Source organism: Podarcis bocagei (assembly GCF_964188305.1).
Source record: "Podarcis bocagei genome assembly, chromosome: 2".
NCBI lineage: Eukaryota > Metazoa > Chordata > Lepidosauria > Squamata > Lacertidae > Podarcis > Podarcis bocagei.
The window spans coordinates 10,713,677-10,735,511 of NC_138126.1; the positions used below are offsets into that span (position 1 = coordinate 10,713,677).

Below are 21,835 nucleotides of genomic sequence, written 5' to 3' on the forward strand. Positions count from 1 at the left end.
TGGATGGTGATGAGTGCTGGTGCTATACAAGAGAGGGAGACAAAAGGGGTGCATCCTGCCCTTCTTTAGCAGCTCAGGGCAAATAAGTGAGAGGTCTGCTCCATGGGGGTGAATGGGGACGACCCCACCAATCTCAACCTGCCTTCATGCCACCACCACTCACCTGCCTTCTTATTTATAAGTGGTGATTCTTGTCCATCATTGACTCTGGCTCCAGCTATCGTGGTGCCACCTCACTCCCACCAAACAGACAGCTGTCACATTTATTTGTTGATGCTGACCTTCAAAACCCTAAATGACATTGGTCCTGTATATCTAAAGGAGTGTCTCCACACCCATCGTCCAGACCAGATACTGAGGTCCAGCTCCAAGGGCCTTCTGGAGGTTCCCTCAAGCATTAATACACTCATTTGAGATTCTGTTTTTCAGTTGCTGTTTTTAATGCTAGTGTAGCCTTTTCAGGCTTTGCCTTCGGGTGGGAAGAGCATTGCGCCCGGGACATGGAAGTGGGAGACAAGCAGACACTCCAGGGTTGATCCAGAGAAAGAGCTTTATTACTACCATCCGGGCTGGTAGAAGGAGCAAGCATGATAACTCACAAGCTTAGCACAAGTTCACAGCCATTTGCACGGAGCATATATTCCCCTCCAGTTCCCTCCCCCTTCTCCCCCTCCTCAGGAGTCTTGCCTCCTGAGTTTCCCTGAGCATGAACAGAAAGCTCCTGTCTTGGGACTCTTGGCGCCCTTCCCAGGAAAGGGGGATAAGAAGCCAAGAGGGTTGAGGAGCCTTGTGTTTCAGCGTGTCCAAGATGTGTTGCAACTGGATGAGATAAGACTCAGTTCCCAGGCCTGCTTATTCTTGGCAGTGATAGAGTCTATTCATTAGCTTCTTGAAGCTCTCTCGTACTGATAAAAGTAATCTTTAGCCTATGCAGCAGCATCATGTGAGAAAGAAGAGAAGAGCAGGGAAAAGCTGAAGCTGTGGATTTTGAGAAGAGAGAAAGGGGAAATTTGGTTTTGAGGCCTGGGGTGATTTCGGGCCTAGGTGGGGTCATCTGTCCTCACCTCCTTCATTAGAAGCAGAATTTCAAGTTACACTAAGTTATTCTTTAGGCTTATGTTATGAATTCAGGAAGAAAGAAGGTGTGTCATGTCAAAGTACAAACTGGATACGGTAGAGAAAGATAATTAAGTATGAAGAGGGAGGCTGCACTCCAGGAGACTCTACAGGTAGGGATATCCCTAAAAGTTGTAAGTCCAGACACTCTCCAGGCATGTGATTCAATGATTCACTTTCATCAGTCAAGATAAATGAAAAATGAAGAGTGAACTTTATCTAAGGAGATAAATTCATTCCCAAGGCAACTCTGTGTGTTTCACTACTACTGTGGTGGAATACAGTTATAAATATGATAAGAATCAGACAACAACGTTAGGTTTTGTGGCCAGGTGTTCCTTTGTGTTCAGATCAGGCCTCAGCACAATAATGTAGCATTTGGGAATGAAGATGCAGCCCAGAAGCCCAGCACTAGAAGCCAAGATAGAGAAGATCTGCACAGCTACCATGTATTTCCCCTTTGTGCTCAGGTAGGTGGGCACAAAGGAGACCCAAACGCTGCAGAAGACCAGCATGCTGAAGGTGATCAGCTTGGCTTCATTGAAGGCCCCAGGCAGATTCCTTGCCAGGAAAGCCACCGTGAAGCAGATGGCAGCCAGGAAGCCCATGTAACCCAGGGCAGCATAAAACATGGCAACAGACCCTTCATTGCATTGCAGGATGATCTCTCCAGCCTGGGAATGCCTGTCGGAGTCTGGGAATGGGGGAGAGATACACAGCCAAATGATGCAAAGGACCATTTGGACACTGGAGCAGGAAATGACAATGGAGTTGGCCAGACTTTTCCCTAACCATCTCCTCACCCTGTTCCCTGGCTTTGTGGCCAGGAAGGCCAGCACCACCATGATGGTTTTGGACAGCAAAGAAGATACAGCAACTGAGAAGATGGTGCTGAAGGCCGTTTGTCGAAGGAGGCAGGTGACCTTCCTGGGACGGCCAATGAAGAGGAAGGAGGACAAGAAGGACAGCAGGAGGGAGACAAGGAGGGTGTAGGAGAGGTCCCTGTTGTTGGCTTTGACTATGGGAGTTTCCTTGTATTTCATGAAGATCCCTACAACAAAGCCTGTGGTTAAGGACAGGAAGAGAGCCAAAGAAGTCAGGAGAATCCCCAAATATTGTTTATATGATAGGAAGGTGATAATCCTCGGAATGCAGTGATCTCGGTCCTTGTTTGGATATTGTTCTTCTGGACATTTGGTGCAACGCTCTGCATCTGAGGAGGAGAAAAGGAATGGCTTTGGCTTTGCTTACAGACACAATCTATTACATGTCGAGAAATGCACTCACATGGGAGATATCAGAAAATGAGAATGTATTGTAAGAAAGGGAAGCTTTTTTGGTGCATTTCCTTATGCTATAGTTTTCGGGCAGTAACACTACTTCTTTTCCATATTTCATTTCACTTTTAATTTGTATACTGCCTTTCTATATTGCTTTGCAGAAGGAGGGTTACAAGCTGAAGAAACTATAGACTATACAGCAAAGATCACAGGCGTAATACACACACAAAAAGTCATAATAAAAGCATAACTTTAAAATAAACAACATATCAAATAAAGCGATATTCAATAATATTCAATCATAAAACTCAGGAATAGTAAACAGTAAAATTTAATATCAGCAAATAATAAACATTTTACACTTATCATGTACAGCAAAGAATTACTAATCTATAATCAATAAAAAACAGCAAGTCACTATGAATAAAAAACCACAAAACATGCAAACCATGTAAAAGGATCAAACTGAGAAACAAGGACACACAACTTATAATTTATTTATTTTTAATATACTTGAACTCCTCTCTTCCGAGCTGCTACACCTGTTCTCAAACTCCTTGTCTGGGATATCCAATAAATTCCTGCTGAAATCCCATAATTTTTAATTGTTCTACAATGCTATGGAATGGAATGTTCACCTATTTTTTTTATTATTGTGCATCATGCTTTCTCTCTTTTAAATAAATATTAGCTATTTTCAATATTTCTCATTTATTTTGAAGACATCTTCAATTTCCTTTTGTGAGGGTGGTTCTGGTTCTCTGATCCTAGAAAGCTTGGTATAAAATAGCCAAAGCTGTGCCTTATAGGCAGGGCAGGCTGAACCCAATTTGCATCCCAGAGATTGCTTCCTGCAAGTCATTTCTTTCAAATTACTTCCTGGAAGGGGATTAAAATGAAGAAATCAAGAAAGGATCTGCATCCAAATATGTCTTTAGAATCTTCACAGAAAATTTCTGACTGATATGTTGCCCTATTCATATTCTCCCAACAAATTCCATCTCCTGTGGTGTCACCCACCTTCCTGTGTAGATATGGTCCCTTCCCCACACGGAACACAAGCGTAGCAGCAAACCAGCTTGTCTTCTTGAACCACCTTGGCGTATCCTGGGCGACACCTTTTGGTACACCTGGCGTGAGGAACAGTCTAGCCATAAAGAACAGAGGGCACATTAAAGAGGAAGTGTCAGCAATATTTGTGCATATGGAACTCACTCAGAGAGTCTGGAAAGAACCCAGCAGGGTCTCCAGTCCCACAAGAAAGGACCCTTGATGTCACTCAGCAGGAGGGGGGCGCTAGGAGCACCTTGGAAGATGTCTGACAATACCATCTATCTGGCTCGCACCAGATAATTAGAGGCTGATTATGGGGAGTATATCAGTCTCCCTCATCTTCTCAGGGGGTGGGAAGATGCTGTCTCGCCCGTGGTTGTCCATAAATCACCCCCGAGTTTGAAAAGGAGGGGTGGGGGCACTGAGCGGAAAGCCCTTGTGAGAGCTCTGGAGCTCCCGGACGCTACTTTCAGGAGCGAAACTAGCTGCGTTGCTTAAGATAAAAAAAAAAATTGGAGAAGTAAATGCACATGTTTCCAGCGAGGTCAGGAGTGTATTATCTGCTAAATAAATTTACCACGGAGAAGACAGAGCGATGGGACGGAATGAACAAATGACTACCTCAAAGAAGCACAGCCATGCCAGTATGTTGAACGGAATGGAAAGGAGGGGGGACTTTCTTTCTTCCCCAGTATGATTTACCTAACAACAACACCCCCCTTAAAAGAAAATTCGCAATGATTGATTGCAAGTGAGATTGAAAAATAAACTGTGTGAAAACAAAAATGCTAATAAAAGGATTTATGCTGTGAAAGATCTGGAAAGAAGGGAGGCTTTCTTGTGGCGTAGTTACAAAGTGATCCGCCATTAAGAGGCAGACCTTGATGCAAGATTTTCAGTCTTAGGGAGGGCGAGCCACTGTTCTGCTATCAGGTTTGGATCGTAAATTTGAAAGGGCAATAACCCTCCTGGAAAGACTGATTTATGGTGCAGAAGGTCTGGGAAAATTAAGGAGCGGAGGCCGAGACTGTATTTCATCAGAATTGACAAAAATGGTGACTACCGCCTGAATTTATGTGAGATGAATTACGGGAAAGCATTACAAAGTTCACACAGAAATATAACAAGGCTGTTTCTTTCAACTCGCTGGTGGAGAAAATTCAGAGAAAAAGGATAATGACAAGGAGATGAGAAGATGGGACTGTGAACATGAAAGCAGCAGAAATATAAAGATGATTGGACTCCTACCAAACTCGAAGCATGGGTACCCCCCACTAAAAAATTACGATTTGGTTCAATATTTGGACTTTGTGATATGTATTGATATAATTTGGAATAATTAATATATGATATGATTGGTTTGGTAAATGGAAATTTAATAAAAAATATTTTAAAAAGAAAGCACCTTTGATGTCAGGGGTGCCAACTTGAATAAAATATTGTGGGGGCCCAGGTAAGCCGCACAACACATAATCGATGCCCATCAATTTTATGGAGTCCCAGCCCCCTCAAGTATTTTATTGTGGGGGACAAAGCCTCCAAAGTTCCTAGGAGTTAGCTCCTATGCTTGATGTAGAACGGAAGCCTCCCTACTGTGTTGCTTTTTAAATAATAACAATAATAATTTATTTATACCCCACCCATCTGGCTGGGTTTCCCCAGCCACGCTGGGCGGCTTCCAACAAAAGATTAGAAATACATTAAAACATCAATCATTAAGAACTTCCCTAAACAGGGCTGCCTTCAAATGTCTTCTAAAAGTCAGGTAGTTGTTTATTTCTTTGACATCTGATGGGAGGGCGTTCCACGGGGCAGGCGACCCTACTGAGAAGGCCCTCTGCCTGGTTCCCTGTAACCTCACTTCTTGCAGGGAGGGAACCGCCAGAAGGCCCTCGGAGCTGGACCTCAGTATCAGTGCTGAACGATGGGGGTGGAGATGCTCCTTCGAATATAATGGGCTGAGGCCATTTAGGGCTTTTCAGGTCAGCACCAACACTTTGAATTGTGCTCGGAAACGTACTGAAAAAGGTATTAGTACATAGGTCTTTGAACAACTGGAATGATGCACAGCATAATATTAATAAAAAATTAGGTACATTCAGGGAAAGTATTTGTGGCCAGGATAATTTGTGTCAATGGAGTTGATTCATAGAGTTTGGAAACAACCCAACACGTTCTCTAGGCACAGGGCAAAAGATGCAGAAACAAAAGAAAAGAAAAGAAGAATCCCATCCCAGAACAGCAGCAATAAAACACTCTGATGAAGAGCAGTATTTAAACATAGAGTATGATCACATCTTATGCAGGGGTTACATTCCAGGGAAGAAGTAGTATATGCAAAAATGTATATACAGTGGTACCTTGGTTCCTGAATGGCTTGGCTCCCAAACATATCAGCTCCCGAACGCTGCAAACCTGGAAGCAAGTGTTCCGGTGTGTGAACATTTTTCGGAGGCCAAACGTCTGAGGCGGCTTTCAGTTGAGTGCAAGAAGCTCCCGCAGCCAATCGGAAGCCGTACCTTGGTTTTCGAACAGTTTGGGGAGTTGAGCGGACTTCTGGAATGGATTAAGTTCAAGAACCAAAATTCCACTGTACTAATATTCGGCCCTCAGAATGGCTCCTGCACAACCACCCTGACCTTCCGGAGTGGCATGCCAAGCAGGCCTCACTCCCAAGCTCTCTGGTTTGCTCACTGGGCTCCAGGATGCTCTTGCGTGGGCTCTGAGATGTTGTCATGAGATCTCGCAGGGCCGGGCTGGATTAACCATTAAGCAGAACAAGCACGTGCTTAGAGCATCCAGGGAAGGTGGGGACCACAGGAATTTTTCTGTTGCTGGATTTACCATGGACCATATTGTGCAGCTCAATCAGGTTCCACAAAAAGGCTCCCACAATAAATGAAAAAATTACATACATACAAACATACATACATACATACATGTGTGTGTATATCTCCACATGAAGAGCATTATGCACATTTAATAATTTACTTTATTAATTATAATGAAAGCATCAGCCAAACTTCCAAAAGATTATACTTGAATTCCTCTTGGAAATATTCAACAGATTACTAGATCTTAATGTGTATCATGTGGAATAAAGGGGCTCTTACCTGGTTGAACCACTTGGGCCACACAATAGCTTCTGGGTTAATGGTGAGCTTGAAGTCAGTGGATGCCTCTCTCTCTATACTCCCAATTTTCACTCTAACACAAGACTCATTGGGAAGCACCACCCAATTCTCAATGTCAAACATGATTGGCAGCTCCCCATTCTCACCCAAATACAATCCACCCATGGAAGTGTTCAACAACCGGGTTTCTCTTAAGAAAGTGTGAAGCTGGAATGACAGGGAAAACAAGAGCATTTCAAAGTATTTTGGACATCTCATTCCTTCTCCTTTTGAGCTCCAAAGTCCTGGCATACCTGGCCTTGTTGGAATTTACAGAGGACTGAACACCCGAACTTAGAAAGCATTTTAGGTGCCTTATCCCTGCTTCCTTGGAACTCAAAACTCCTGTTGTGCCACAACTTCTCCTACTGGCAAGACAAAACAGACACCCTCCAGGTGGAGGGACGTCTGCTTTTAACTTGTTTTGGCTTCTTTTGGTTTTATTATATGGACTTATGTTTTTTATTGCAGTAGACCACCTTGATATTTTATGAAATACACATTATAAATATCTTCCAGCAGGAGCCTAAAAAATGAATCTAATTCTAAATAAATAAAACAAAATCCTTTTCCTCACTCATTTGTGTCTAAATCAATAAGAATGATTATTGTAGAGTTGGTAGAAAGAACTTTGATTTCTAGAAAGGGAAAGGAAATACCTGCCATGGCTGTAGCCTTTGACATGCCAACTGGTCTCCTCCACCCGCCATCAACATCTGCTTTGATCTGGATGAACAGGCAACATTTAAAGCATGTGCCATGATTTGGACACTGAAGTATTTTCTGTGGCTGTCTTGAGACAGAACAGTCTGCAGCTCCTCTTTAGACGGCACCTCCGGATTCTCCACATCTCTGCATCTTGTCCAACCTCTCACACTAAGGCCGTGCTTTGAGTATGAACAACTAAATGCTTTTTGCTGAAAAAGATTAAGAAGATAGAACTCTTGTTTACAGCAGTCACGTTTGCTCCTTATTTTGGTCTTCATTACAAAGGAGAATGAACCATGGATATACTTCAAGTACTTGGGACCAAAAGACAAATTTGTGTCAATGTCTTGAAAAGCTGTTGTGAGCCATACTTTTGGCCCAATTTGTTTCTCGAGTTCTTCTTGTAGTGTCATGATGAAACCCAGTGCCATATGAATGTTTACATAGTAAAGGAATACATTGGTCTGTCTCCATAGGGCAATTAATTCACTTCCTGTGAACCTCTCAGGTTCAATCTTTTCTGGTATTGTTACTGAAAAGGCAACACAAATTCCATTGCTGGCCATCAGAGATGTCAAGGCACTCAAGAACCTTTCTCCATTCTCATTGTCTGGAGCAAAGAGGCCGATCCACGTCCATCCAAAATGCTGGAGCAACTTTACAATCCCCGTGTACTGAACTTCTTCATTGGGGACCGTACGGTAGACAAAAGGGACTTGGGTGTTCTCATCAACAACCCCAGATACAAAGCCATAACTGATCTGGAGTGGGGAAGAAAAAGTATAGTGTTTCATTTTCAGGACAAAGAACAGGGCTAGCCTGAACTATTTTATACCTAACAAATATTTTCCTGGTTTTATTTATTTTGCTGACTGGGGCTGATAGTTTTACTTTGAAACTTTTGGAGGCTGCAACCCTAGCAAAATCTCTGTGTTGAAAAATAATAGGATTGTAGAGTTGAAAGCTACCCTGATGTTCATCTTGTCCTCCCCCCTGCAATGCAGCTGTCCCATACGGGGATCAAGCCTGCAACCTTGACGTTGGCAGCACCACACTCTAACCAACTGAGCTATCTAGCTTAACATAGTTCAGGATTTTCTCCCTCTTTGATGCCTCTATTTGACTCTGCTGACTATACAGTGAATTTATTTTGCTGCTGAACCTCTTTTGTGTCCCTCCATTCCCCACCCTTCATACCTGTGGGATTTTGTACAGGCCTGATGTGGTTGAAATCACTTTGGAGATGATGGAATTGGCTCCTTCAAAAACAGCCAAGATATTATTCAATTTTCCACAGCGATAGTTTGGAATATTGCTTTCCCCTCCTGCAAGCAAGTCTAGCATAGCGTCGGAAGTGATCCTTACATTTTCATAGTTCTCATAGAGGCTGTAGCCCAGAGTGATGTTGGGTAAGAGCCTGGGATCCCGGTTGATCTCTTGGATGGTGAACAAGAAGGACAAGATGTGCCAGTAGAACCTAAATGGCGCTCTGTATGAAATCAATCAAATAAAAAGTGTCAAACCATTCACCACTTAATGAAAATAAATAGTATTTGATTCCCAATTAATGGTCTGCATTAGGGCTGCCATACGGACATAGAAGGAAGACAGCAGCTGGAAGCATTGTGTGGGTGGAAATTGCTGGAATTTCCTTTCAAATAACTCAAAAACTTTGCCAATTAAATTTTTTGTCTGGATTTTCACTTGTTACAATATTGGGACCGACCCTAGTCTGTATGTTTGTTTGAAGGGTGAGAAGAGACATATCCTTCTTACAAGATGAAAATCCATTTGCCACTTAAGAATTAAAATATAAGGATTGCTCAAGAGGAGAAGCAAACATCTTCAAAGAACAAAAATGAAGAAAATATTCTTTTTTCCGAATGTGTGAGAAATATGGGGACATGGCTGCTAAGGCTAGTATTGGCTGCTTCAAAGGAGTTGCATAAAGAGCCTACTGCAATGGAGAGCTAAGTTTGTTTAGAAGCTCTATTTGATTAGTATGGCTTATTTTCAATAGGCAAGATTTGGATTGGGCTGTTATTTAATAAAGGTCAGTTTCAACCAGTCTTTCTGTGAAACAAACCATCAGAAGGATGTATTTCCTTCCGTCTCTCATGTGCAAGTGAATTCAGGTGTCTGGCGCAGCAGTGAGGGGGAAATCTTAGGAATGTGGATTGCTGCTGGGGGGGGCAGAGAAAAAGTCCCTGGAGCCAAATTAATTCCCCAGAAGCACTGAACTTGGCTAAGCTTGCAAATGCGTGTCTTATTCTGCATCAAAGGGGGCTTCTTGTGTAGGTCCAGGTTGAGATAATGTCCACTTAAACTAGCATTTCATCCAGAAGGATAGTTTCCTTGTCATTCATCCAAATGTCATAGACCAAATGGAGCAAACAGCACGCAGACCTAGTGGTGGGAGGAAAAAATCCTTAAATAAGAGACACGGGGGAATGATTAATGGACTTCAATGTCTGTACACTAATGCGCAAAGCATGGGTAATAAACAAGATGAGCTTGAGCTCTTGGTACAGCAAACTAAATATGACATAATAGGCATCACTGAAACCTGGTGGGATAAGTCCCACGACTGGAATGTAATAATGGAGGGTTACAATCTATTTCAGAGAAACAGACCAGACAAGAAAGGAGGAGGAGTGGCGTTATATGTCAGGGATGTGGATACCTGTGAAGAGATCCAAGATTTAGAACCTCAAAGCCAAAGTGAGAGCATTTGGGTCAAAATTAAGGGAGAGAAGAATAACAGGGACCTCATTGTGGGAGTTTACTATAGATCCCCAAGCCAAACGGAGGACATAGATGATGCCTTCCTGGAACAGATGGCCAAGCATGCAAAAGGAAGGGAGATAGTAGTAATGGGGGACTTCAATTACCCGGATATTTGCTGGATGTCAAACTCAGCCAAGAGCATAAGGTCAAACAGATTCCTCACTGGCCTTGCAGACAATTTCATTGTCCAGAAAGTGGGAGAAGCAACAAGAGGAACAGCCATTTTAGATCTGGTCCTAACCAATGTTGATGACCTGGTTAGTGGGGTAGAAGTGGAAGGATCATTAGGCGCGAGTGATCATGCTCTTCTGAAGTTTACTATACAGCGGAAAGGAGCAGCCAAGCATACTAGGACTCAATTTCTTGACTTTAGGAAAGCCGACTTTATAAAACTTAGGGAAGTGCTGGGTGAGATCCCATGGACAGTAATATTAAAAGGAAAGGGAGTTCATGATGGCTGGGAGTTTGTTAAGAGGGAGATAGTAAAAGCACAACTTCAGGCAATACCAATGAGACGGAAACATGGAAGGTGCCTAAAGAAGCCAGGGTGGCTATCTAAAGAACTTTTAACTGAGTTAAGATTAAAAAAGGATGTGTACAAAAAATGGAAAAGGGGGGAAACCACCAAAGAGGAATTCAAACAAATAGCCAGCACGTGTAGACACAAAGTCAGAAAAGCTAAAGCACAGAATGAACTCAGGCTTGCTAGAGAGGTTAAAAGCAACAAAAAAGGCTTTTATGGGTATGTTCGTAGCAAAAGGAAGAACAAAGAAACAGTGGGGTCACTCAGAGGAGAAGATGGTGTAATGCAAACAGGGGAGACAGAAAGGGCTGAACTCCTCAATGCCTTCTTTGCCTCAGTCTTCTCCAATAAAGAAAACAATGCCCGACCTGAAGAATTTGGAGCAAATGATTCAGCAGAGGAAACACAGCCCAGAATAACTAAGGAGATAGTACAAGAATACTTGGCTAGTTTAGATGTATTCAAGTCTCCAGGGCCAGATGAACTGCATCCAAGAGTATTAAAAGAACTTGCAGATGTGATCTCAGAACCACTGGCAGTCATCTTCGAGAATTCCTGGAGAACAGGCGAAGTCCCGGCAGACTGGAGGAGGGCAAATGTTGTCCCTATTTTCAAAAAGGGGAAAAGAGAGGACCCAAATAATTACCGCCCAGTCAGTCTGACATCAATACCAGGGAAGATTCTGGAGCAGATCATTAAGCAAACACTCTGTGAGCACCTAAAAAGGAATGCTGTGATCACCAATAGTCAGCATGGATTTCTGAAAAATAAGTCATGTCAGACTAACCTGATCTCGTTTTTTGACAGAATTACAAGCCTGGTAGATGAAGGGAACGCAGTGGATGTAGCCTACCTTGACTTCAGCAAGGCATTTGACAAGGTGCCCCATGATATTCTTGTAAAGAAGCTGGTAAAATGCGGTCTTGACTATGCTACCACTCAGTGGATTTGTAACTGGCTGACTGACCGAACCCAAAGGGTGCTCATCAATGGTTCCTCTTCATCCTGGAGAAGAGTGACTAATGGGGTGCCACAGGGTTCTGTCTTGGGTCCGGTCTTATTCAACATCTTTATCAACGACTTGGATGATGGACTCAAGGGCATCCTGATCAAATTTGCAGATGACACCAAACTGGGAGGGGTGGCTAACACCCCAGACGACAGGATCACACTTCAAAACGACCTTGACAGATTAGAGAACTGGGCCAAAACAAACAAGATGAATTTTAATAGGGAGAAATGTAAAGTATTGCACTTGGGCAAAAAAAATGAGAGGCACAAATACAAGATGGGTGACACCTGGCTTGAGAGCAGTACATGTGAAAAGGATCTAGGAGTCTTGGTTGACCACAAACTTGACATGAGCCAACAGTGTGACGCGGCAGCTAAAAAAGCCAATGCAATTCTGGGCTGCATCAATAGGAGTATTGCATCTAGATCAAGGGAAGTAATAGTGCCACTGTATTCTGCTCTGGTCAGACCTCACCTGGAGTACTGTGTCCAGTTCTGGGCACCACAGTTCAAGAAGGACACTGAGAAACTGGAACGTGTCCAGAGGAGGGCAACCAAAATGGTCAAAGGCCTGGAAACGATGCATTATGAGGAACGGCTAAGGGAGCTGGGCATGTTTAGCCTGGAGAAGAGGAGGTTAAGGGGTGATATGATAGCCATGTTCAAATATATAAAAGGGTGTCACATAGAGAAGGGAGAGAAAGGTTGTTTTCTGCTGCTCCAGAGAAGCGGACACGGAGCAATGGTTCCAAACTACAAGAAAAAAGATTCCACCTAAACATTAGGAAGAACTTCCTGACAGTAAGAGCTGTTCGACAGTGGAATTTGCTGCCAAGGAGTGTGGTGGAGTCTCCTTCTTTGGAGGTCTTTAAGCAGAGGCTTGACAACCATATGTCAGGAGTGCTCTGATGGTGTTTCCTGCTTGGCAGGGGGTTGGACTCGATGGCCCTTGTGGTCTCTTCCAACTCTATGATTCTATGATTCTATGATTCTATATTGCTCCCTGTGTGGACTGTTCAATCTCATTGCAATGGCAGTCACAGACACTAATTCTGCTGCTATCTTCTGGGAGGTTATTTCAGACAGGGGAAGGGATGGAATCAAATGCTCCCCTCCCCCATATCAGCACAAAAGACTTTTGTTTCGTTTGTTTAAATACGTGTTGTTTTGGTTTTCAACAGTAACACCATAAACTTAACATGAACAGCAAATACAACACTTGGAGTATATGTTATTGGTACATACCTTAAGGTACATACATAATAGGCTCACTGGTTAATCAGTCCTCTCCATAGAGATACATGTGTTATAGGGGGTTGCAGTAACTGTGCTGGTGTAAAGGTGGTGTTTCCCCTTCACATTAATACTCCAGCACAGTCGGCATTGGTATTTTACAGTCTTTATCAGGCATCCCCAAACTCGGCCCTCCAGCTGTTTTGGGACTACAACTCCCATCATCCCAAGCTAACAGGATCAGTGGTCAGGGGTGATGGGAACTGTAGTCCCAAAACAGCTGGAGGGCCGAGTTTCAGGGTACCTGGTCTTTATTACATGTATACAAAAAAAAAACCCTTCATGGATCACTGCCTTGCCATGGCGAAAGGGCTTGAATAACTCAGAGAAGCTATGAACTATGCCGTGCAGGGCCACCCAAGATGGACAGGTCATAGTGGAGAGTTTTGACCAAACATGATCCACCTGGAGCAAGAACCGGCAAGCCACTCCAGTATCCCTGCCAAGAAAACTCCATGGACAAAGGCAACAGGCATATAAAAGTTATGACACTGGAAGATGAGCCCCTCAGGTCAGAAGGCGTCCAACATGCTACCTAGGAAGAGCGGAGGACAAGTACAAGTAGATTCAGAGCTGATGAAGCGGCTGGGCCAAAGCCGAAAGGACGCTCCATTGCGGATATGCCTGGAAGCGAAAGGAAAGTCCAATGCTATAAAGAAAAATATTGCATAGGAACCTGGAATGTAAGAACCATGAACTGGGTAAGTTGGATGTGGTCAAAAATGAGATGGCAAGAATAAATAGTGACATCCTGGGCATCAGTGAACTAAAATGGACAGGAATGGGCAAATTCAGTTCGGATGACCATCATATCTACTACTGTGTGCAAGAATCCCGTAAAAGAAATGGAGTGGCCCTCATAGTCAACAATAGAGTGGCAAAAGCTGTACTGGGATGCAATCTCAAAAATGATAGAATGACCTCGATACGAATCCAAGGCAGACCTTTTAACATCACAGTAATCCAAGTTTATGCACCAACCACTGGTGTTGAAGAAACTGAACTTGACTAATTCCATGAAGACTTACAACACCTTATAGAAATGACACCAAAGAAGGATGTTCTTCTCATTATAGGGGATTGGAATGCTAAAGTAGGGAGTCAAGAGATAAAAGGAACAACTGGCAAGTTTGGCCTTGGAGTTCAAAACGAAGCAGGGCAAAGGCTAATAGAGTTCTGCAAAGAGAACAAGCTGGTCATCACAAACACGCTTTTCCAACAACACAAGAGACAACTCTACACATGGACATCACCAGGTGGGCAGCATCGAAATCAGATTGATTATATTCTCTGGAGCCAAAGATGGAGAAGCTCTATACAGTCAGCAAAAACAAGACCTGGAGCTGACTGTGGCTCAGATCATCAGCTACTTATAGCAAAATTCAAGCTTAAACTGAAGAAAATAGGAAAAACAAAGTAGGTGTGGGAATTGCGAAAGAGGTCTTTGATCCTTAGGTTTCATTTCCCTCCTTGTCTGCGCTGATTTGAAAGCCCCATCCCTTCCTGAGTCTGAACTTCCTTCCCGAGCCTCTGGGCCCCTGCTCTCCCTGGTTACTCTCCGCCCTCTCCTCCATGTCCTTTGTCTCTGGGTGGTTGAAGGGCTCTTCAGCATCCCTGAGCCCCTGTTCCGCCTCTTCTGTCCATTGCTCCTCCAAATCCTCCCTGACAGCTGGCTTATTAATGTGATCTGTAAAGAACAACCACATGCTTAAAAAATTGGCTTCATTTACGTGTCCATTAAAAACTCTGCCGCATTGGGTCAAGGGTTCAGAAAGTGCTATTTCCCATACACCTGCATACCAGGAACACAAAGAAGGATTTTCTCCAGTGTCCCACTCATCTCATGAATGCAGCTGTGATCATTCAGTGAATCATTTTGATGTCTGATCCGGTTCATTTATACACCTGTGTTCTTCAAAAAGCAACACAGCAGCACAGAAGGTAAAAATAGATCACGTCTGGGAACATGCAACCCTCTAGCTGCTGCAAAACTCAAGTTCCCTCCAGCCCCTGCCAGCATGGCCAGTGATCAGGGGTGATGGGAGCTGCAGTCCCGCAACATCTGGAAGACCACAGAGTCCTCACCCCTAAAATGGAGACTATTTCCCTAGTAACCAGGAGCCATTGGGGTGCAGGAGAAAAACGTGACGTCCTTCTGCATATAATTACTTACTCTTCTTTAAACCTGGTCAATGGGGGCTCTGAAAAGATGTATGGAAGTTGTAGAGCAAACATATTTGGACTTATTATCCCGCCAATGAGGAAGTCGCCAGTCTGGAAATAATTCTGTGCTTTGATTCCTTCCCGGATTGGATTCAAGGGGCATTTTGCCTTCAGGTTCCTACAGGATTCAAGCAAAATGAGCAGCATCAGCAATCTCATTCTGACTGACTGCTACACCTCTCTTGTGAGTGTTCCTCTCTCCCTCGTAGCCAGCTACATCAGAAGAAGCCCAAAAAACTCTTATTTATCCAATATGGGTATTGCTTAGCTATAGCTTCAGAGACATTAAACCTCACACAGAGGTACCCCACCCCCCTTACTCTCAATCTTGACTCAGTCTGTCTCTGACACAGATGATTTCCTGTGCATCAACTTTTCCCTCAGGAACAAGGCAGAATAAATCACTATGATTTTGATAATTATAAAGGGAAGGAAGTTCATCTTTGAACAACCTGAAGTCTCTGTGTGGCCTGAGGGGCAGGAGCAGAGTTGGAGATAAACATGTTTGGGAGGAAACAAAGTTGCTGCTCCAAAGTTTGACATGGGTCACGTGGTGAGTGAGAGTTTGGCCTGAACTTTGCTGCTGACAAGAGGATTAGAAGAGTTCTGCTGCTGGTTCAGTTCAAAGCTTAATCCAATCCAGTATCTTGTTGCACCCAGTGGCCAATCAGACATTTCTGGGATCCACCCAAGCTGATGGCAATAGAGTTGATCCCAGCAACTGACATTCAGAGATATGCAGCCTCTGATTCTGGAAGTGATGTGTCTTTTAAAAGTGTCTCAGTCAGCAGCTGAAACAAAATTAAAAAAATTCCTTCCAGTAGCACCTTAGAGACCAACTAAATTGTTATTGGTATGAGCTTTTGTGTGCATGAATGTGTGCTCATCTCGCTTTATTGGCCGAGGGAGCCGGCGTACAGCTTCCGGGTCATGTGGCCAGCATGACTAAGCCGCTTCTGGCGAATCAGAGCAGTGCACGGAAATGCCGTTTACCCTCCCGCCGGAGCGGTACCTATTTATCTACTTGCACTTTGACGTGCTTTCGAACTGCTAGGTTGGCAGGAGCAGGGACCGAGCAATGGGAGCTTACCCCGTCACGGGGATTCGAACTGCCAACCTTCTGATCGGCAACTCCTAGGCTCTGTGGTATAACCCACAGCGCCACCTGTGTCCCGTGCATGCACACTTCTTCACTCTTTCCTGTGTCAGTGAATTTCTCCACTGGGCTACAGTATCCAAAAAAAACTGCTTCCTATTTTCTATCTAAATTCTCCAAGTGGATTCTTCCGTGGATGCCTCTTCGAGTAATAATTTTTCAGGAAAAACCTATTCATTTTCGCTTTCTCCATGATTTTATGCATCTCTATTGTCCCACTTTTACAGTCTTCATTCTTTAGCTAGGGTCTACCAACATTTTAGGCCCCTAAAAACAACTGGGTATTTTATATTTCGAAGCTGTAAGAGGAAGTGGGAAAGATCATCATTCTTTCCAACCTCCTTCTTCAGTTCCATGTTATTTTCAAGGGATCAAAAGGTGATCGCCCTCACTACCTCATAACCGAGTGGACAATGGTGAGGGGCTTAGAGGATTCACAAAGATTCCAGGGGATTCCTCAAGGACAATTTGTGGAATGCTCTCCAGGGAGGTTCGGCTGGCACCTTCATTGTACAACTTTAGGTGCCAAGCGAAACGTTCCTTTTTAACCAGGTCTTTGGCTGATTGACATCCAATGTCCTTTTAAATGTATTCTGGGTGGAGGGATTATTGGTTTGTTTATGTTCTTTTTTATTATGTATTTTGTCTTTTTACATTGTCTTTTTATGTTGTGAAGCACCCTGACATCTATGGCCAATGGACGCTATAGAAATTTAATTATTATTATTAATAATAATAATTGATCAAACTCAGGTGTTTGGCTTAGCTTGTTTCTGACTACCTAATATCAAGTTTCAGTCATGTCCTTCCATGTACTAAGTTTTCCCCTAGTCTTGTACTTTTGATCCTCATCAAAACTCACTTGCTGAAAAGATTTCTCTTCCCCAAACTGTGTGTAACACCACTGCAGATTTCCATGTGACCTTTCATCTATGTCCTTCATGTAGCTAGTTTAATGTCCCTTTTCTTCTAATTTAGTTTAGTTCATTTTGCACTTTAGCAATTCAGTTGACAACGTCTTAAGCAGCTTGGAAATTCAGCTATGAGTAATATGCGGTCTAACTCAGGATAGAAGAGCCTGGCACAGGAATGATTTCAAGCAACACTAGGCAACTCCACAATTGCTATTAGTGACGAATCGGGAATCAGAAACTTAAAGAGGTCTACTGTCAATTGTCTATCTCCTCCGCATCAGAAGTGAGCTAAGGGAACTTTGAAGACAATGAGGTTGGACCCTTTTCTCACCATAAACATGGGTAGCTGGAATTGCAGTGAGAGGAAACTGCTTGGCTATGCAGTGGGGGGGAGGGGTTATTGGGGCATTGTTAATTGATTATGTATTTTGTGGTTTCATATTTATACTTTGATTTTGTTCTGTGAACCCTTCAGTAGATTTATTGCTTTATTGTTCGGCGCCCAGCCACGCTTCCCCTGGGAGCCTCTGTAGATCGTAAAGCAATTAGCAGAGTTACACAGCGGCGTGTGTCGAAAGAGCAGTAAATGAGTCCCAAACGTTTCTTCTGTCCTAATATCCCTTTATTGGCACAAAAGTATTGTATTTACAAACTCCAACTTCCATCTGATTCAAGCTGCATCTTCTCCCTCTGCTTGCAGCAACGCAACAACCTGCTTTCGCTTTTCACTCAGTACACAGCATTCCAAGCCGCTTTTGTCACATCCTGGCTTACTCCCCTTGTAAGCCCATCCCCTCAGTCTCGTGACACAGAAGGTTAACCCTTCACTACACCCAACATGAACTACCCTGAGACCTCCTGGTATAGGGTGGTATATAAATTCAATAAATAATGATAATAATAATATTTGCAGAGTTTACTGCATCCCTCAGGAAATACTATCTGGGATCCAGATTACTTTTTAATTCCAACAACAACCTGTGGTTCCACTCAAGATTCAGAGGAGTGGGGACATTCAACTCCACAATTCTACAACTGTACAAAGGCCTCCATTTATTTAAAGCGTCTTGATCTTGCTCTTTGCCCAAACTCCCACTGTAGCTTACAAATATGATTCCTAAGACTGCCTATGACCTCAAGCTTATAATTTTAAAAGACATGGATAATAATAATAATAATAATAATAATAATAATAATAATAATAATAATAATAATATATTTATATCTTGCCCTCCTTAGCCGAAGCCGGGCTCAGAGCGGCTAACAACAATAAAAGTAGCACAGCATTCTAAAATCAATTCATTTTAAAATTAATTCAAATCAAATTAATGGCAAGCATTGGGCTAGAGTTCTGTGAGGATTACCAGAGGAGGGGATCTGACTGTGCCTTGGCCAAATGCCTGGTGGAACAGCTCTGTCTTGCAGGTCCTGCAGAAAGATGTCAAGTCCCGCAGGGCCCTTGAGACAGAGTGTTCCACCACATCTGGGCCACAGCCGAAAAAGCCCTGGCTCTGGTTGAGGCCAGCCTAACCTCCCTGTGGTGTGGGACCTCCAAGATGTTTTTATTTGAAGACTGTAAGGAGCAAAAGGAAAAGAGATTAGAAACTCCCCTCAGCCTCCACAAATAGTGATCAGGATGATAGGAGCCGGAGTTCAGCAGCGCCACTGTCTCCCTATGCCTGAAATAAGAACTATTTCCCGGTTAAAAGGAACCATTGAAGCGGTGGTGGAGAAGCATGATATCCATGATGTATTTAATTATTTACACTTTAAACTTGGTTACTGGGGGCTGGGAAAAATTCTATGGAAGTTGCTCAGCAAAGCTTATTGGAGATATGAGGAAATCTCTAGGCCATGAGTAACTCTGCGCTTCATTTTCTTCCCTTGTCAAATTTAAGGATCACTTTGCTTTCAGCTTCCCACAGACTTGTCATGTGACAAAGACGCATGAGAGCAAAAGCAGTAAAGCAGGCTGGGAAGTGCTGGGACTGCACAGTCATTTGGGCCTCCTAAAGATATTCAGGCCTAACTGCTAACTGTTGGGTCACTCTGACATGTGACAAAGTAGCCAGTTTCTCTTTTGTGCTCTCTGTAAGAAATAAGTCTGTCTGCTTCAGTGGTGAGCAGAGTCAGTATGTAATCTGAGTCAAACTGTTAGGAACCATGTTGTTTATGAAGAAGTTTATTTTAACTTAGTAAAGCTTTTATTCTTTAAAACTCTGCATTATTAATTCACGCTGCGCGTCAAGACTTCATGGGGCATTAGAAGCAGAGGTAGCAGCAGAAGCCCCAGCAGGGAGGTCATTCTGGCTTGGCCTCCTACACCTCTATTTTGACCTCTCCTTTCTCCCCCACAGCCAGGTAATCAGAAGAAGTCAACACCCTCCAGCACAGTGTGATATGTATACCCTCATGCTTCCTTGGCTTCTGATGTTTGGGTAATTGCCAGAGATCTCTCTTGAGCTTTGGGAAGAATAAACCACTATCATTTTTATAATTAAAAGGGGAAGAAAGTTCTTGAGATCTCTACATGGTTCCAGGGACAATGACAGAGCTGGGGGGAAATATGTTTACACCAAATCACAGATGTGGCTTCAAACTGCAACATGAGTCACTTGCATTTCGGGGATGAGCTTGGCTTGAACTTTGCTAAGAACAGCCCTGCTGGGTTAGTCCAAACTCCCATCTAGTCCTGCAACACAGTGGCCAGTCAGACATTGCTGAGAAGCTCACAAGCAGGGTTGAAAGCAATGGGCCTTGCTAGGCCCTGGTCACCAGCGACTGGCAGTTGGGGGAAGTAACTATGTACTGCATGAATAAATGTTTTGTTTGCTCTCAATCTCCCAACCTTCAGATTCATTGGATGTCTATGAGTGCTGGTGCTATATAAGAGAGGGAGACAAAAAGGATGCATCCTGCCCTTCTCCAGAAGCTCAGTGCAAATAAGAGAGAGGTCTGCTCCATGGGGGTGAGTGGGGATTACCCCACCAATCTCAACCGGCCTTCATGCCACCACCACTCACCTGCCTTCTTACTTACAAGTGGTGGTTCTTGTCCATCATTGTCTCTGGCTACAGCTATCGTGGTGCCCTCTCTCACTCCCACCAAACAGACAGCTGCCACATTCATTTGTTGATGCCAACCTTGAAAACCCTAAATGGCATTGCCCCTGTATATCTATTTTTTTAAAAAAATATTTTTTATTAACAGGCCAATCAAATCACATTAATTCCAAATCACATTAGTTCCAAATTATACAGCCAAATTTTTAAAATTTTGTTGGGTGTACCCATACTTCGAGCTCTGAAAGGGATCCAAACATCACTCTTGCTGCTGCTTTAATTGCACAGTTCTGTCCAAATAGTCTCTTTGTTATTTCCCTCATCTTCTTGCTGTTATCATATATTCCTTTCTTTGTGATCTCTGATAATCTTCACAAGTGGGTTGAAGACAAACATATCCTGTGTGGATTTTACACTCTCCAAGAGCCATATCACATAAAGGACAGACGCCATTTCCACATCTCCGTAAAAAAACATTTCCACGGTCTGTCCGTTGATTTCCACAGGCCGGCCGATCTGCATCTTTGGGGGCCCTGCCAGGTCAAATTCACATTCCGATAACCATACATTCACATTCCAATGACCATGGTCCTCCTCCCCCTCGTCCTCCTGTGGTCAGGCCTGTCTTAACGAATCTCCATTTGTAACTGCGTCACAAAGCTTTCTTTCCATTCCCGATGATTCCACCAGTCCTTTCTTTGATCAGTAATTCATTTCCACACAGTTCTTAATCTCCTGCTTGTGATTAGTAATTTGCAATGATTCTTTCTCGGGGGGGGGGGGTGTTGGGTACTCACATAAGACAAAAAAAGAAAAGTTTTTTCCAGCCCCCCTTCTGTTTCGCTCCGACATACCAATCTTTTAATGATGAGTCTTCACTTGATTTATTGTCCAGCCCGTCACTCCGCATCACAGAGATCCCATTAATCAGCAGTCTTTACTCCCAATCTTCACTTGAAGTATGTGCATTTGCTTCTATTCCAATTATTATTTAGGCTTCAGTTATGGACTCAGGAAGAAAGGAAGGTGGGTCATGTCAATTTACTAACTGGATATGGTAGATAAGGGTAATTATGTATGAAGAGGGAGGCTGTACTCCATGTAACTCTACAGGTAGGGTTATCCCTAAAAGTTGTATGTCCAGACACTCTCCAGGCATGTGATTCAATGATTCCCTTTCATCATTCAAGATAAATGAAAAATGAAGAGCAAACTTTATCTAAGGAGATACATTCATTCCCAAGGCAACTCTGTGTGTTTCATTACTACTGTGGTGGTTATAAATATGTTAAGAATCAGGCGGCAACTTTAGGTTTTGTGGCCAGGTGTTCCTTTGTGTTCAGATCAGGCCTCAGCACAAGAATGTAGCATTTGGGAATGAAGATGCAGCCCAGAAGCCCAGCACTGGAAGCCAAGATAGAGAAGATCTGCACAGCTACCATGTATTTGCCCTAGCTGGAATTGCAGTGAGAGGAAACTGCTTGCCTATGCAGTGGGAGGGTGGGGTTATTGGGGCATTGTTTTTGATTATGTATC

The 21,835-nt window shown here is 43.4% G+C and overlaps 1 protein-coding gene across 1 annotated transcript; it reads right to left on the reverse strand.

Moving 5' to 3' along the window:
- Positions 1-1,418: 1,418 nt before the first annotated feature.
- LOC308579767 (vomeronasal type-2 receptor 26-like) lies at positions 1,419-15,326 on the reverse strand (the record flags this gene model as incomplete). The annotated part of the gene is made up of 6 exons (XM_081180702.1): positions 1,419-2,329; positions 3,417-3,543; positions 6,563-6,790; positions 7,282-8,091; positions 8,528-8,819; positions 15,118-15,326. 6 exons carry the CDS (start codon positions 15,324-15,326, stop codon positions 1,419-1,421), a joined length of 2,577 nt encoding a protein of 858 aa, XP_081036828.1.
- Positions 15,327-21,835: the final 6,509 nt, after the last annotated feature.